Here is a 16,814-nt window from a genome sequence, read left to right on the forward strand (position 1 = left end):
AGAAGCAAATTAGCTGGATAATTTGCGATCAGGATTTAGTTCAAATAGCGGATATTTGGCAATCTCAAGCTGATGAAGACAGGCTTAGATAGAGAGAGAGATTGTGATCAGAAGATGATATTCAAGCCATTTACATATCCACCTTCACAATGATAAACTTGGTAAAAGGTGAATGGGTGAAAGTTTAAGGAAGAAAGTATAAAAGCTAAATTTGGGAAAGACTGAAGTCAATTTCTCTTCATTCACCTCAAAAACAAACATACAAAATGATTATATAAACAAGTTCGATCCAGGACTCTAGCCATAAGTGAATGAACAGCCTGCAATTCAAAAATCCCTTCTGATAATGATAATTATTACATTAATATGATATATTTATGTGAAATAAGAACAGAAAAGTACAAGATAGAGGAGAAAACAAAAAATTATCACATCATAATATGTATGCAATATAAAAACGCAATGACAGAAATATCATCCTATATTATCAATATCTAACAGAGATATATCAAGTTAAATTGTTTATAGCTTGAAGCATGTGAACATCATTCATGAGAAAAATGCTCACTAAGCAGTATATAAAGAATAATAAAATTTGAACAACCATAATGACCTATCAATCAAGCGTTCTCTCATTTTCTTCATCATTTCAACTGCTTTATATTAATCTTCCCAAAGGAACATTCATTTGAATGCAATTTCAATAATACTGACTCGACTAAAATTATAAACGACTACAAATTTCTTTTCTATTTTCCTAGCCTCCTACACACAAAATATCAACTACATACACTGCAAGAAGGCCAAAACAGCTATGTATCATCAATGACATTAATGGCCTTCTTGCAGGTACTCTCAAGAAAGTTCCAATAATCCCAGCTCTTCAATCTTCCCATTTGCGGGTCATTCCCTTTCAGCCGTGTTGAAAACAACACGCCCACATGGTGCACACATGTGATAAATAGAAGATTGCTAGAAAGTGGGCTCAATACGTGATTCACCTTGAAATTACCCATGACTAACGGAATTGGAAGTGCCCCCAAAATGATGATGATGATAGGTCAGACAATGGCTTTCAATGACCTTCACACGTAGTTGCACCAGGGGTCAAGAAGGAATGGTGAATCATGGTAGCCATGGCAACAAAGAATGGTTAGAAAAACTGTTGACAATGTCATACTTTTAAAACACATAACAAACATGTATTATCAAGCAGATCATCGATCTCCCTCCCTCCGTCCCTCCCTCCTCTTTTGTCATACCTCATCCAGGCTTTCTTGAACTATATTAATTTACCTATGTAAGATCCTATAATTCATCCTCTTTCATGCAATTCTCTTCCCATCTCTCTCTCTCTCTCTCTCTCTCTCCTACATTTCCCCTCTTTTCTCCTCTCCATCTCTTATGTTCAGCTTATCCATCTCTCTATCCTCCTCTCTCTCTCTCTCTCTCTCTCTCTCCTTCACTCTCATCTCGCCTCCTCCCCCTTATCACCCCCTCTTCACCCTCATCACCCCCTCATTCCCCTCTCTCCCCTTTGTCCCATCTTTCTTGCTTTCTCCCTGCCTTTCATTAATTAATTCCTTCCCCCCCCCCCCTGTTTCCTTTCTTCCCCTTCCTTCACTCACTCTCTCTCCCTCCCTCCCTCCCACTAGGTGCCTCCTTACATACATGGCTGCATGACTGCCTCTGCCTTCCCTCCTAATCTCTCCTTTTCTTTGCTCTCTCCTCTCTATCCCCCTCTCTCCTTTCTTCATTCCCATCCTCTTGTGGGACATCCAATTTAAAAAATCAAATTTCGTAACCTGGATCAACATTACCATTTCCACAGAGAATGATATTGTTTTTGGCTATCTAGATACAAGAACAAAAGACAAATGCCTGTGTTCTCTCAGAAAATCTCCCCACTCCTACACAATTCTAACATCACCTTCCCCTTACCAGTACTTTCTCTAAATCTCTTAACTTTAACCTTTGACCTGAACATGTAGGTCAGAGCCAAACAACATCACATTCTGATTTTACTGCTAGTAACTCCCACGTTTCACATTAATGTCATTTTTATTGCATTCTGCATGCACCGGTTCCTCGGCTCCCATACACCAGGACATTGACTCTGTATAGCAACCACTACAAACTTGTGATTACTAACTACAGCTCACTGTCACTGTCAGTGGTATCTGGGTCATTTCACGTTAAGTGTACACTTTTTTTCTCACTGGGGGTCAAAAATGAAAATTGTTGTTAGAGCAAAAGATGCACAGATTCTGAAAGTTTGGGGTATATGTCAGAAATGTGTAAAATTATAGAGCGTCAAGTCCATGTTTACATATAGAAATATTCGATTGAAATACAGTAACAAAAATAGGCGTTTGGAGAGGACATTTTGTTTAACAAAGAACACATCAGCTTTATTATACCTGTAAATGGTATACACATAGTTTTCTGTACTTTTATATGCCTTTTTATACTTATCAGATGTTGATGCACTTATTTCCTATTCACTTAAGCCATATTTTGCCATAAAATTAGTGTATTTTATAGGAAACTGAATTATGGGGAGGTTGAATTTATTTAATGACATGAGAATTTCTTGTCCTTCTTCTTATATAGACTTCAAATTTGGTATACAGTGTTGCATTTATGTCTAAATTATTTGATGCTGTGTAAAAAAAAACAAGTGAATGCAAGTTTTAATCAAATATGAGCTTCCAAACTTAATTCATTGACATGTTTTGGAGAGGACATTTGTTTAACAACAAATCTTAGCAATATGAACTCTTACTATATTAGTTGATATGTAAATTGCTATGCATCATTCATTTCTAACATTTCTGTAAGAACATGCCAATAGATTATTGGAACATTATATGAGCCAAGTGACATATATTGGAGAGGATAAACTTCAAATTATTCACCATCATTACAACTCCAACTTTATCTCAGAATATATGGCGTGAAAGTTTTGTTATTCATACATTGTTTCATGTCATTTAAACAGTATTTTACAATAAAAACAATACTGATATTGTCTATTGATACACCAGTTTTTATATACAAGTCTTATTATTTATTTTTTCTATAATCCAAACTCTCAAAGAGTGACTCGTTGATATACATTGTATGTTATGGAGAGGACACTTTGTTTAACAGTGACATCTGAATGTTTAAATGCAATTTACTTTTTTTGTAATCAATACATTCACCAGTCTTTATTTTTGATTTTCATATACCAAGTTAGATAACGCAATATAAGGTAGGAAATGTCCCGATACCATGCATATTGTCAATTAAACTAGTATTTATAGTGAGTAATAAGCAAAAAAACACATCTTACTTTAAATTCCTGCAAAAACAATATGAGAATATAGGTTTCCATAATTGTTGGTATAACTGATCAGAAAGTCCTAACTGATAAATGAATAACAGGTACTGTAACAAGTTACTTGCTTGTCTTTAAAACCGTTCTATTTCTCAACAGTAACAAGACACTTCTTGTCTTTAACAACTTTTTTTTTCTTAACAGATAACAAGGCACTTGCTTGTCTTTAACACAGTTCTTTTTTAAACAGATAACAAAACAATTGTCTTTAACAACTTTTTTTTCTTCACAGATAACAAGGCACTTGCTTGTCTTTAATAAAAAGTCTATACCTTCATAAAGTTCATATATTGACTGTTCTTGAGAAATTTTCAGATCAAATCTACACATCAGTGTCGTAAAGTGATATAGTTTTCTTTATATATACTTTTAACTTTTTTGTTGCTATAAACCATCAACAGTGCTGGGATCATCAACATAAAATGTGTATCTATTACAAATATAATGTGTAGGTGATCCCCCCCCCCCCCCAAAAAAAAAAAAAATAAATAAATAAATAAAAAAATTCTAAGTCCAATCATGAGATGCACTTATACCTGTAAATTTAATAAACACAAATGATACTTTTGAAAGCTGTGTAAGGAAATGCCCTCCTCATCTCAATTTTGCATAGATGGGTCATTAGGTCGAAGACCAAAGGTCATTTTACCTATAAATTAAGCTTTCATTAGTTAAGCATTGGATACAGTAAGTATCAGTATTGATAAATTAATTATTAAAAAAGAACATTCACATGCATCATGTACCGGTATATCATTTTAATTCAAGTATGATTTTTTTTTTTTTAATGAATATTGCAGCAAAGGAAATTGGTGTCTGTAAAAAATTAAAAAGTTTGTCAAAGTTTTTGAAAATCTTCAATAATCTTGGATCAACCATTTAACTGATTTATTTGTTGCAAATTTATTTGTCCACCTTTTCCATTCCACCTCAAGACACATTGTCTCACTGTACTTATTATGTTCACTTGCCATTGTTAACGTTTTAGATTAATGAATCATTCTTTTCTTTGTGTTTCCTTGATGTCTTGTGACGATTCTTGCTGTAAAACGAACAATAGAGGGTGAAAACCTTCAATGTAATGTTCAATGTAACCAATTGAAAGAATTGAGAGCATGAATGTGTAATGAGGCTCAATTTCAATGTTGTCTGCAAGATTATAAGTTAAACGATCAATGATATTCAATCCATTTGAAAGAAACTAGATTATTGCTCCCTTGAAAGCATATTTTTGGGGATATTCATTCCAAGTTGACATATTATAGCATACATGTATGCCATAGAATATTGCCACAAACATGACTACCGGTACCTATCACAATTTATATTAAATTGCAGTGACATATTCTGGCTCAATGCATCGTACAAATACATGCATAATATGTGATGCAAGTATTAAAGTCCTCCTCGAAATCTACATTCCAAATTGTGCATTAGTCCACCCTCCTTATTGTGTTGAAACAATATGCATCAGTGGACAAATTGTTAAATGTTGTAAAAATTTAAATCATGGTCACTCAATAACTGTAATCTTTTGACTTATATTTGTCAAGGCTGCATAACTTGACCAACATCACACATGCTCATAAGTAAAAGTGGTGCATTGCAGTTGGTCCAAGGAAAACACTGCTATGTGCATGCACTCCCATGCTCCAATGTATTGACTACATAAACATAGGGATGGATGTATATGGGGCAAAGGTCAGAGGATTTGTTTTCCCTACTTGAAGTGCCTGGTTAAAAAAATGTGTCCTCTCCTTAACAACCTAATGGCATACATTATATTGCTACCAGGGTGGTAAATGATTGCAATGATCAGTAGATTTTGTCAGTTACACACTTACAAATATTGCACTTTAAAATGTATTTAATATCAGACTATGTTGTGAGAATATTTCTGTCTTTGCATTCAGAAATTACCCAATTACATAGAGGAATTAATGAAAATCAATACCAAAATAAAATTATGTAGCTGTTGACATGATATTTAATGAATTCTTATACTGAGTGGAACAACATATCAATGTTTTCTTACATGAAGGAAGTGATTATACTATAAAACTAGATGGAACTTCGACTGCGCGCAGTCGAAAATGATGCCTCCGTCATAGAGCAATTTTACAAACCAAAACAGAAGAAATTTTTCGAATTCAAGTTCAATTGTAATCCATTAACAGGTTTTCAGAATATTGTGATTACAAGCTATTTTTGCATACATAATGAGCCCATGACCTTTGACCTTATGAACCAAGAATCTACTCAGTTCATTGGCTCTGCAAGAAACATACATGACCTAAGTTGGCATGAATCCATCAATCGGTTCTTGAGATAACGCGATCACGAGCTGTTTTTGCATACATAATGTGCCCTGTGATCTTTGAACTTTGACCTTGTGACCCCTACATCTAATCAGTTCATCGGCTCTGCAAGTAACATACATGACCTAAGTTTGGCAGCAATCCATCAATCGGTTCTTCAGATAACGCGATCACAAGCTCATTTTGCATACATAATGAGCCCTGTGGCCTTTGACCTTTGACCTCGTGACCTCAAAATCTAATCAGTTTTTTGGCTTTGCAAGTAACATACATGACCTAAGTTTGGCAGCAATCCATCAATCGGTTCTTCAGATAATGCGATCACGAGCTCGTTTTGCATACATAATGAGCCCTGTGACCTTTGACCTTTGACCTCGTGACCCCAAAATCTAATCAGTTCATCGGCTCTACAAGATACATACATAACCAAAGTTTGGCAGGAATCCATCAACCAGTTCTTCAGATAACGCGATCACGAGCTCGTTTTGCATACATAATGAGCCCTGTGACCTTTGACCTTTGACCTCGTAACCCCAAAATCTAATCAGTTCATCGGCTCTACAAGATACATACATGACCAAAGTTTGGCAGGAATCCATCAACCAGTTCTTCAGATAACGCGATCACGAGAACGGGACGTACGTACGTACAGACGTACGTACGTACGTACGTACGGACGTACGGACGGACGGACAACCCGAAAACATTATGCCTCCGGCTACTTCGTAACGGAGGCATAAAAATAATTGTTTCTGTACATTGTTAACAATGGGTAACTCTGTTATGGAGAGGACATTCAGTTTAACATTGCATTAGTGTGAGATACTGACCATCTATAGATATGTAGATGGAAAATCACATTTCATGATATTAAATGGAGGCATATTATTATTGTATACCAGTGCCATAGATAGTGCAAGCCTCAGTGCTTTAATATATGAAGAAAATACCTGTTATGGAGAGGACACACTTTTAACGGAAAATAAAGTCATCAAATTAACCAAGCAATAAAATATATATCACATATTTTGTTCATTGATTTGAGACATGTCCTCATTTTCAAACATTCTGAAGATTATTTAAATAGAGTTTAGGCCCATATATATCATTTTAAGTCACTGCTGCTGGCCTCAATGTTATGGAGAGGACATGTTTTTTAATTTTAACGGAAAAGATGCCTTTTACAAAAATATTCATCATTTTCACATTTATTGGTCAAATTTGGTCAAATAAGTTTTATGATGTTACATAGTGGCTGTGCTGACACTAAAACATTAAAATTTTACACAACTCTCAATAGATTCATGTAAGATATCAATGAACATTATCAAAATTATGAAATGAGAATCCCTTTTCCGTTAAAAATGCACTAAAAATGCTGAAATTAACAGAAATAATGTTTGCAGTGTTATGAAAATTGAACTGTAGGTTGCTGTTGATAAGGTCCATCAAATAAAATGGCCAACATAAAATAATAATTGTTTAAAAGATGCCAAAATGGGGAAAACCCCATTTTTCAAAAAGTGTACACTTAACGTGAAATGACCCATCTCCTCCCTTGGATGAAGGGATAACCCTGTTGAATTGAAACGTAATTGTGTCTGGGCCTTGTTTCATTAAACTCATTATCAATAACCAGATATGATAATTGTTATAAGCTACTGAAATCCTTACATTCGATAGGCTATGAGTGGATTTGTCATAGAGGAAGTTGTAATTGATAGCAAGTTTCACGACACAGGGCCTTAGACTTAAAACAGGGATGCCAGTTGGAATTGATCTGAGGGCCTGTAAATTACCTAGAATGAACTATTTTGTAAAAAGCCTAAACTATGGTCTGAAAATAACTCGCCAGGACCTGAATTCAGGCTACTGCCTGAAAACTGGCATTCCTGTTAAAAACTATGTACGTTAATAATGTTTAAAAAATGGAAAATGGGAAATTACCTTTAGGTAACGATAATATGTTGATATCAAAAAAATTATTATCATATTATCTTACTCATTTAGTTTACACCCTTCTGGCTCTGTCAAATTTAATAGAGTTAATACACTTCTGGGCTATATTATTATGCAAATATTGGATGAATTTGCTGCTGTTACACAATAGTTCCTATTTTATAAGCATCAATTTAGCATGAAAGACCAGCTTGAATTAGACCAGTTTAGATGTAGTACCGTGGCATAAAAGTCATGGCGCCATTCCGCTTTCTGAAACTCTTAGGCAAAACAGTAACTTCAATGACAACCGGCCACTGTTTGAATTTAATCATCTGACCAAGCGTAAAGGTACACAATCAGCGGCTCATTAATTTTTCATTAATCAATGAAGCAAGAGAAAGTTGACCCTCTTTGGTATAATCAATAGGCCGAAGAGATTGATTGAACTTGCAGCAACAAGGGAGAATGATTTGGTGTCAAGGGAACTTGAAAATCAAATGCTGTGTTCATACTTTTCAAGGTCATACTGGGAAGGGAATGGTTGGATATATTGTATACCTGGAATAAAAATGCTTGGTTCACAGTCATTCAAGATCGTATTGGAAGCTTGAACTGATTGAATTTATGATAAAACCTTCTAACTTTAATATGAACAGAACCAGTAAGAGTCAGTCTGAGAATCATATAATAGTTTCAAGAGCTTGTGACCAAACACCAACATTGTATCATTACTTTGAAAGACCAATAGATTTGCAAAGTTTTTATTCATATCAACTATCAATAAATATATGAATGACCCCTCGCTGTCAATTTAGAACTTCAGACCAACGTCATCCTCTTTCAAACTCTCAAATCATTATCCAGCAACGGTTGTTAGGAATCAAATAGTCATACCAAAATACAACACAGGTCTATACCATGTTATTAGAGAAAAAATTCAATCCAAACCCACTTTAAAAGTGATGTTCATACAAAGTCTGAACGCATCTTGACTCATTGGCTCGAAAGAGTTGGTCAATATTAGTCTATACCTTCAGGCTTGATTAGCTGCACACAGTAGCAGAGTAATATGATTTGATAATCAGCCTGATGAACCTTCACAGCAAATATGAAAATCATATAGACATAGATTTCGACATCCAGGAATAATTCCACATTACGGGCGAGATGTATCATTATCTCCATCAGTATTTACTCAGAGACTCTCGACATCAGAAATTTGAGTACAATTATCATTTCTCTTTCTTCATAATGATAATTCTCTTTTGAATACCTGTGATTCATTTCCTGTCTCATCTCTCTCTCTCTCTTCTCCTTTTCTCTCCCCTCCCTTTCTCCTATACTCTCTCTCTTTTCATCTCTCCTTTTTTTATCTCACCGTTTGCTTTACATTCTAGTAATCAATATCAGATTCCGAATGTTTAGGGGATGAAAAATCATTTCAAATTATTATATTATTGATTTCCACTATTGTATCAAACCAGAATTAATTACAACAGTTAGTATTTGAGGGGAGCACACGGTGGGAAAGAGAACATATATATCTTCTTTTTTTTTAGGTCCCTAAAATCACAACGACTCAGCCAGCGGATGAATAAGCAGGGGGGAGGGGGGGTAAGAGGACACTTTTTTGTGGTCACGCAATTTTTAAATTTGACATTTTGCTCCATTGGGGGGGGGGGGGTAAGGTCACCTTTTTAGGTCAGCCATTGGCAATTTTTGGGGGGGCCGAGGGGGCGTGTCCCTTTTTTCAGTACATTTTGGGCGAATTTAGGGCCGATTTAAACATTTTTGGGGCGGGGGGGGGGGATGTGCCCCCCCCCCCCCCCCCCCTCCCTGGATCCGTCACTTCATTTTATAAATTCTCTAAACCTGGCCCTAACCATCTATACCTACATGTTCACCCCTTCCCAATGATCGCAGCCTATCGGTATCATTCTTCAGTATCCCTCACATATTTGACACTCCCAGGTGGTTCAGCCGTAGTAGTTCCATGGTTCAGCTCTCCAATCATCACAACACAAGAGTCACATTAGTACCCCAAGTCCGAGAGCGATACAGCACAGATGAGCACAGCGGGGGTCGCCCTACCAGCCCTGGTAAATGCTCCTGGTTGCACGTTAACCACTCCCCAAGGAGGTGCAGTTCTGACAACTTTCAAGAAACAGGTTTCTGGCACCACTGAGTTCAGGCTGTCAACATTCTCTTTCACACCTCAACTCAAGGTAGAAAAGACTTTAAACCGAAATTTAGATCCACCTCCACAAAATCAACACTTGTCAACAGATGTCCATCATAGTAAACAAGCTCTAATTTCTGTACATGTGCTGAATAAACCTTCCATGATTCTCCCTAGTTTCTGTTACTCTATAATGATGTATGTAAACTGTTATATTTTTCCATTTAAAGAGAGGTTTAGTGATCATATGTTCTCAGGGCAAGTACATGATTTTGTGAGGGGTACACAACTTTGATAACAGGTTTAGCAAGCAAGCAAAATGTAATTACCAACAAGTATTTGACATGTAAAGAGGAAAAACAAGGAGAGGAATATCTTGTTCCCTATCACATCCCTCTTGATCTGCCAATGAATTCTTTATTTAAATTAAATTTTTCTGATTATCATATCTTCCATCCAATATAAATCCTCAGGTATTTCATGGAACCTTATCTTTCACCTTTCTCTCTCTATCTTTCTCTCTACCTCTCTGTCTCTCTCTCTCTCTCTCTCTCTCTCTCTCTCTCTCTCTCTCTCTCATTAACTTTCAAATCTTCAGTCTCCTCCTCCTTGAACTGTCCTTAATCTTATGCTCATCTGGGCTCGCATTTTACACAAATAACATTCAAACAAGGGCAAAAACAACCTTCCTTTCGCCAGAACAGAAGTTCACTGGACTTTCTAAACACATCCACTTTAATAGCATGTCCTCTACCTACCCACAATCAATATTTTCATTCATCAAAATCTAATTATTTAATCACATGGCCCTTCCAAAGATAGCCTGACAGAGGCAACTATTAAAGTTACATGTACTAAAATACCACATGCTCTACTTCTTCATACAGTACACACATGTGTCTCTATTTGTATACATATATATGTATTTGGATCAATATAATGAAAAAGTAATCTCAATGATACAATCATCTTTTGAAATTTTGACTTTTTCAGTATCTAATAACATGTGCATGCAAATGACAATAAGGCAAGTAATGCATTACTGTAATTGCGATCTATTAACAGAAACATCCGTTAAACTCGGAGCTACACAAAATTAATTTAATTTCCCCACCATGATCTGTTGACTCGTATTCAATATAAACAGCATTAGTTCAAATCAAACTGTATCTCTTAACCTACATACAGTTAGCCTAGTTTTACCAAATCATCCTTGTTTCACGCTTAAGCCATTGTGACACCTATCCAATACAAGTGGCCTCCTTTTGTATTATTCAGCCGCCCGGTGAATTAGTAGATCATATCTATATTGTGTCATTGTGTCAATGTGTGCCTGTGGAGGCAGTCAATAAATTGAATATTTCATGTAATATCTTGATGGACACACATGGGAGTTTTTAAGTGATATCAAATAAGGCCATGATGACATGAAGGGGGAAAAATGAAATTCCCTACTTTTCCAGTAAACTGATTATCCATGAAGGTTCATTTATAAATATGTTATTTTCATCTGTCTTTCAAAGGAAAGAGGACAGAGTGAAAGGAAACGTGTATCATAATGGACAAAATATCATTATTTCAAAGCATTGACTGCATAATAACACTGTGCTTTACAAATTTGAAGGACATTCAAGTAATGACTAATGAGAATAAAGGTGAAGTGATTCTCTTTCTACCATCAAAATGCTAATCCCAATGCAGATGGCTTATTGAAAATAATGGGCTCTACAAAAATGTAATAATAATGTTTAAAATGCTAATATTTCATGTAATATCTTGATGGACACGTGGGAGTTTTTATGTGATATCAAATAAGGCCATGATGACATGAAGGGGGAAAAATGAAATTCCCCACTTTTCCAGTAAACTGATTATCCATGAAGGTTCATTTATAAATATGTTATTTTCATCTGTCTTTCAAAGGAAAGAGGACAGAGTGAAAGGAAACGTGTATCATAATGGACAAAATATCATTATTTCAAAGCATTGACTGCATAATAACACTGTGCTTTACAAATTTGAAGGACATTCAAGTAATGACTAATGAGAATAAAGGTGAAGTGATTCTCTTTCTACCATCAAAATGCTAATCCCGATGCAGATGGCTTATTGAAAATAATGGGCTCTACAAAAATGTAATAATAATGTTTAAAATGCTAATATTTCACGGTAACATTTATCAGATGAGCCATCCACTGTTCCAGTTTTCAACGATATCCATTTTATGATATTTTTGAGTCACTAATCGCCCTAAGATTAAAACAGTGATATCCTTCCACTGCTGTTCTGATGTAATATTGGAAATGTTAATCTTTTGATTCAATTTGTATGCAGCTGGGATCAGTACTAGGCTCCTCGACATCCTACTTGATCTGATTTATTTTATACTGACCATTCGTTGATCATTTTTTGAGTGACAATGTTGCTGTCCACATTTAAATCACTACTTATGTTATCACTCTCTTTCATCATCAAATTGGCAACATATTATACCAGTAGTTATTTTTAGGATTTGGGACAGGAGGCCATTTGCTCAATCCATTTTATTTTTTGCTTTGATTTAAAAATCTATTGACTGGGCATGAATATCAAAAGTTCTTGAAAATCATGATTCATACAGCTGTGTAAAATGTATATTAATTGACCTGATTTATACTGACCATTTATTGATCATTTTTTGAATGACAATGTTCCTGTCCACATTAAAAATCCCTACTTATGTTATCACTCTCTTTCATCATCAAATTGGAAACATATTATAGGTATTTTTAGGATTTGGCAGGAGGCCATTTGCTGAAGCATTTTTTTTTTTTGCTTTATTTAAAAAAAATATATAGACTGGGCATGAATATCAAAAGTTCTTGAAAATCATGTTTCATACATCTGTGTAAAATGTATACTAATTGACCTGATTTATTACAGCCTTTCATTCAGCATGTTTCTTATAATGATATTCATTTCTCACATTAATCTAACATTTGCTTAAATCATATTTGGGGTCTATTTTACGACTGGGGTTGCTTGTCCACATGTGTATGCCTACTTCCTTTCTTAGCAGTCAGGTACGACAAATTATAAATCAATCAATCAAGCAATTAGTCAATTAATCTCAATCAGTCAACACATGTACATGTATCTATAATATATCATATATATTTCTATCTTTCTATATATATATATATATATATATATATATATATATATATATATATATATATTATATATATATCTGTCTGTCCGTCTGTTTGTCTATCTGTCTGGTTATATATCTCTCTGTCTGTCTATCTATTTGTGTCTATCTATCTGTCTGTCTGTCTGTCTATCTGAGTCTGTCTATCTATCTGTCTGTCTGTCTATCTGAGTCTGTCTATCTATCTGTTTCTTTCTGTCTGTCTGTGATCTGTCTGTCTGTCTGTCTGTCTGTCCATCTCTCTGGTTGTCTATCTATCTGCCTGTCTATATATCTGTGTCTGTCTGTCTATCTGTATCTATCTGTTTCTTTCTTTCTTTCTTTCTTTCTTTCTTTCTGTCTGTCTGTCTGTCTGTCTGTCTGTCTGTCTATATATACATATATCTATCTATCTATCTATCTATCTATCTGTCTATTTATCTTTTTTTTTAATTCATTTACTTATTAAAATCAAAACAAAACTTACCTTGTTTGGCATGTGAAGTGGGACTCCTTTCTTCAGAAATGCCAGGGCAGTCTCGGGGTGACCGCACTGTGATGCAATATGCATGAGTGTGCTGCCATCTTTGGTCCGAGCAGAGACATTTGCTTTGAACTTATCAACGAGGAGCTCCACGACCCCGGTGTTACCATTCTCAGCTGCTATGTGCAGAGGTGATCTATCAAGCTGGATAAAAAAAGGGGATAAAGGAGATTCTTGGTTTAGGTAAACTTTAGAAAATGAAATGGAATGTAAAGAAGTATGCATGACACAAAGGCCACGATTGTTGAAATTCCTACTTTAACCGAACAGAGAGAGAAAAATCATGATATTGAATGGTGGAAGAACACAAAAGAGAACAGAAATGATGGAGTAGACCTCTCCCTCCCCCCCCCTCCCCCCCCCCCCAAAAAAAAAAAGAATAATAAGAACAAAGATAATAAAATATATTTACCAAGAAGAAAGAAGTGAAGGATGAAAAGAACATGGGAAACACAATAATTTCAAAATAGAGGAATAGAACAATAGGGAGCAATAAAATATATTCATAACAGGAGAAATAGAGAATAAGAGATGTATCAACAAAACAAAGAAATGAAAAGCTGGTTATAGATATTTTCAACAAAAATGACCGAAAAAAATTGCTTTAAAAAAAGGGGTTAAAAAAACGAGTTGGAAAATATTAGCAAATGGGCACATAAATATCTGTTGTTATTGTGGGGGGTAACTTATTTTATCTTCCCTCAAGTATTAGGAGATAATGTATGCATGTCTATGCCACTTAAAGCCCCACTGCACTACTTATAGCTACTTGTGCCCTCTATACAGCAAACAATGCCTACCCCATGGTCCCCTTATGTTTTATGTTAATTGAGAGCTGATTTGATGAGATAACAACCTGCCAGTGACCATATGAGAAAGTCTAATCCCTCCTGGCCAAACTAGTGCAGATAGGAATAAAAGGCCAACTGTACTAGTTCGGCCAGAAGGGATTAGACCACCCAGCAAGGTCACTGACAAGCGGCTATCTCATCAACTCAGCTCTCAATTAACATACTATAAGAAAAAGAGGATCATGGGGGACCAACAGGCACCGATTTGGGAAGTTTTCTATATAGAGGGAGCAAGTAGTACAGTGGGGCTTTAAGAAGAAAAAATTAAAGAGGAATGGGGAGAGACAACAATAACAATAAAAAGGCACGAATAGACAGATTTGACATGACTAACCTTGTCGTAGATGTTAGGGTTGGCTTTCATCTGATATAGATACTTCAGTGCATTCTCATCCCCAGACATGGCTGATATATGAAGCGCTGTATGACCGTCTTGCTGTGAGGGACGTAGCAAATAAACACTGCCCGTCAATCAAAAAACTTTTAAAACATTCCTTTCAGAAAGACCGAGAACTTTCAAGAATAATCTTGTCTTCTGTCATATTACATCTCGAGACGCCACAAGTATGATCTGTCTGAATTAATGGTTCTTCTTCAAAATTTAAATAAAAAGGTTTGAAGGGCAGCAAAATGTTGAAGCAAAATTATGTTCAAAGCAAATTTCCCCACCAAATAAATGGATCTTTGTACAAATTCAATTTCAAATTTGGTTTCTCCTAGAATAAAAGGAAAAAAAGTTTGTCAAACTCTAGTCTGAAATCAAGCTTTATTAATAGGTTGTAACTCCCACTTGGAATCTGTCCTGAATTTTGTTTTCAATCTTTCCTTTTTTGGGGGGGGGGGGGGGAGGAAGAGGTTGTGTGACAGTAGGTAGAGCCTCTGTTTATGTCAAGATTTGATCGGTAAACCTAATCAGTCTCCTGTAATTAAATCAATCAGACAAATGCTGTAGAATTTTCTACCAGTGCTCATAGAAAACAATTGTAGCAATACTACATCATTACAACAAAACAAATCATAATAATGATAATAATACTCAGTTCTTTTATAGTGCATAACACATTACAGGGTAGGATGTCACTATGCGCATATCCCTATGCATTTACAATGTACATTACTCTAATCTATTTCCAATTTTCCAATTTCCAATTTCAAATTATCCAATTTCAAATTGCCAATTTCCCAATTTTCCAATTTCCAATTTCCAATTATCCAATTTCCAATTTTCCTGTGGTCCACACATATGTATACTTACATTCTGTATATCCACAGGGCTCCCATTATCGACAAATGATTTAATGATATCTAGATCTTTCTTTCTACAAGCTAAATGAAGGACTGTATCTCCATCCTCATCTCTGGAATGCTTTAACTGCTCCTCCTTGAAGTTTGAGAGAAGCTCCTTGCAGACAGCAATGTTGGATGCTTGGACGGCCAAGAAGAGAGGTATCGAACCATCCTACAAGAAAGAAAAAGAAAGGGAGAGAATTTAGCAGAAGGTTGGCACAACTTCCTTTCCTTTTTTCTTGAAAAATAAATACATTAAATTTCAATTATTATTGGCATATTCTAACGTCATGTAACATGTTAGATGCTTGGACCGCTAAGAAGAGAGGTATCGAACCATCCTACAAGAAAGAAAAAGAAAGAGAGATAATTTTAATAGCAGAAGCAGGTCTATTGGGGGAGGGCTTGGGATTCTTGCACTCACTTTAGACCGACCGACCGACCCATGTTTTGGCTCCTATAGGGCAATATAACATTTTTTCTTTGTAAGGCCTTATACAAGTGTCTCAATAACTCCTCAAGATATGTTACTGGAACTTAGTCTTTGAAGTTTGAGAAATGTTATTTGCATACTGCAATGAGGGATACTTGGACTACTAGGAAGATAGGGGACTGGGAGAAGGTGAGAAAGAGCTGAAAGATGGATAGAGACAGACAGATAGATAGATAGATAAAAAGAGATGGAAAGAGAGGGAGAGAGAGAAAAGGAAAGGATTACCAGCAAGATACAAACAACTTGGATATTGACTTCAAGAAGTGCAAAAGACTGGGAGAAAGGAAAGAAAGAGCCGGCAGATGGAATAGATACATGTAGAAGGAGTGAGATAGACAGACAGACAGAGAGATAGATAAATAGATAGATAAAGAGATGGAAAGAGAGAGAGAGATAAAAAGGGAAAAGATTACCAGTGAACAGATACAAATATTAACTTCAAGAAGTGCAAAAGTGTAGAACCTCTACAAAGTTCAGCCTCTTCCAAGAAAATTATATTTTTTTTTGTATCAACCAACTCTTCATGATGAAGGGTATATCTCAAAATACACATATTTTCTGCTGACTAAACACCATTTTTATTTCTAAATCAGATTATTTGGAGTCTAATATTAAATGTGATAGCTAGTGCCTCTCTATAAATAAACTGC

At 35.5% G+C, this 16,814-nt stretch overlaps 2 protein-coding genes across 3 annotated transcripts in view; both read right to left on the reverse strand.

The window, feature by feature from the left end:
* The window catches only part of LOC755397 (ankyrin-1-like), a 37,462-nt gene extending 21,624 nt beyond the window's left edge, over positions 1-15,838 (reverse strand). For both annotated transcript variants that reach the window (XM_030983050.1, XM_030983049.1), the window contains exons 1-3: positions 15,640-15,838; positions 14,719-14,820; positions 13,477-13,677 (exon numbers count right to left, since the gene is read on the reverse strand). In XM_030983050.1, the coding sequence (XP_030838910.1) occupies positions 13,477-13,677; positions 14,719-14,787 (270 nt within the window). In that variant the 5' untranslated portion in view covers positions 14,788-14,820; positions 15,640-15,838. The remainder of the gene's footprint in view (positions 1-13,476; positions 13,678-14,718; positions 14,821-15,639) is intronic.
* Positions 15,293-16,814, reverse strand: part of LOC105439794 (serine/threonine-protein phosphatase 6 regulatory ankyrin repeat subunit A) — a 33,787-nt gene continuing 32,265 nt past the window's right edge. The window contains exons 5-7 of the mRNA XM_030983577.1: positions 15,959-16,012; positions 15,640-15,843; positions 15,293-15,304 (exon numbers count right to left, since the gene is read on the reverse strand). Coding sequence (XP_030839437.1) covers positions 15,293-15,304; positions 15,640-15,843; positions 15,959-16,012 — 270 coding nt within the window. The remainder of the gene's footprint in view (positions 15,305-15,639; positions 15,844-15,958; positions 16,013-16,814) is intronic.

Source organism: Strongylocentrotus purpuratus, unplaced genomic scaffold (assembly GCF_000002235.5).
Source record: "Strongylocentrotus purpuratus isolate Spur 01 unplaced genomic scaffold, Spur_5.0 spur5_scaffold_13, whole genome shotgun sequence".
NCBI lineage: Eukaryota > Metazoa > Echinodermata > Echinoidea > Camarodonta > Strongylocentrotidae > Strongylocentrotus > Strongylocentrotus purpuratus.